The following is a 1,637-nucleotide window of genomic DNA, read 5'->3' on the forward strand; positions in this document are numbered from 1 at the left end:
AAGAGGAGACGAAAGCAGACGACAAAATATTGCTAGAGAGCAGGAAAGGAGGTGAGAGGAGACAATTTTAGAGAAGAAAATTTTTCGGTCACTACCCGGATTCGAACCCGGAACCTTTGAATGAGAGGCCAACACCTTAACCTCTTGGGCACAAGATCCCCCTAGCATGTTTCTTGAGGTAAAGAATGAGGTAAAAATTCGGGTAAACTAGTGACAACACATAGACACTTACATGTTTCTTGAGGCACCTCTTCTGGCTCTTCCTCCTTCTTTTTGATCAAGCTGCCTTTCTTGGACTGCGGAGAGAAAAAATAAATAAAAGTAGTTTATTTATTTATTTATTTATTTATTTATTTATTTAATTTATAAATTTATTTTTTCAAATGTATCTAATTATGTAATTATCTATTTATTTATTTATTCATTCATTCAGTCATTCATTCATTTATATATTTATTTATAAAACTAAGTCACTTTTACTTTCGATTTTCTTCGCCCCCATCGACACGATTTAGATCAATTACAATCCCAGCCTGCTTGGGAGGGCTGAGAGGGATACGAAAGATCGAGGTACTCAATAAAAATTTCTCTCCACTTGAGAATCGAACTTGGGTCTCCTATGTGTGACAGCTAAAGAAGGACTGAATCAGCCGAGACATGCAATCGTGATACCACTGGCTATCTCAGTTGTCGAGATACAGACTGCCGTCGAGACCAGGAGTTCCAGTTACCTAACGAACAGTGGCCAATCAGTGGCCAACAGTGTCCGATCATTTGCCGGCAGTGTCCGATCATTTGAAGACAGTGTCCGATCAGTGGCCAACAGTGTCCGATCAGTGGACAACAGTGTCCGATCATTTGCCGGCAGTGTCCGATAATTTGCCGGCAGTGTCCGATCATTTGCCGGCAGTGTCCGATCATTTGCCGACAGTGTCCGATCATTGGCCGACAATGTCCGATCACTGACCGACAATGTCCGATCATTTGCCGACAATGTCCGATCGTTGGTCGACAGTGTCCGATCATTTGCCGACAGTGTCTGATCAAGAACTGATCATTGGCCGACAGAGCTCCATCATTGGCCGTCAGAGTTGGATCATCATCCTATCAATTGACGACAGTGTCCGATCATTGGCCGATCATTGGCCGACAGGGTCCGATCATTGGCCCACAGTGTCCGATCATTGGCCGATCATTGGCCGACAGGGTCCGATCATTGGCCGACAGTGTCCGATCATTGGCCGACAGTGTCCGATCATTAACCGATCATTGGCCGATCATTGGCAGACAGTGACTGATCATTGGCCGATCATAGGCCGATCATTGGCCCACAGTGTCCGATCATTGGCCGACAGTGTATGATGAGTGACCGACCTGCATCTGATCAATGATCGACTCTTGTCCGACCTGTGTCCGACCATTGACCGACTTGTGTCCGACCAGTGACCGACTTGCATCCGACCAGTGACCGACATGCATCCGACTAGTGACCGACTTGCATCCGACCAGTGACTGAGCTCATAACGTAATACAACAGCACACCCAGAACCCAATCTCTACCAGCCCTTTGTGCAGCTACAAAATGAAGCCCCCTCCCCCCACACATACACCAACAAAATCTAAAACAACAACCCCTG

General features: G+C 45.9%; 1 protein-coding gene across 1 annotated transcript in view; it reads right to left on the reverse strand.

The window, feature by feature from the left end:
* Positions 1-296, reverse strand: part of LOC101859647 — a gene marked incomplete at its 5' end in the record, with an annotated part of 10,148 nt that extends 9,852 nt beyond the window's left edge. Inside the window, 1 exon segment of the mRNA XM_013083909.2 lies at positions 233-296. Within this exon segment, the coding sequence (XP_012939363.1) occupies positions 233-296 (64 nt within the window).
* Positions 297-1,637: the final 1,341 nt, after the last annotated feature.

The sequence above is a fragment of the Aplysia californica genome, unplaced genomic scaffold (assembly GCF_000002075.1).
Source record: "Aplysia californica isolate F4 #8 unplaced genomic scaffold, AplCal3.0 scaffold00261, whole genome shotgun sequence".
In the NCBI taxonomy this organism is placed as follows: Eukaryota; Metazoa; Mollusca; class Gastropoda; order Aplysiida; family Aplysiidae; genus Aplysia; species Aplysia californica.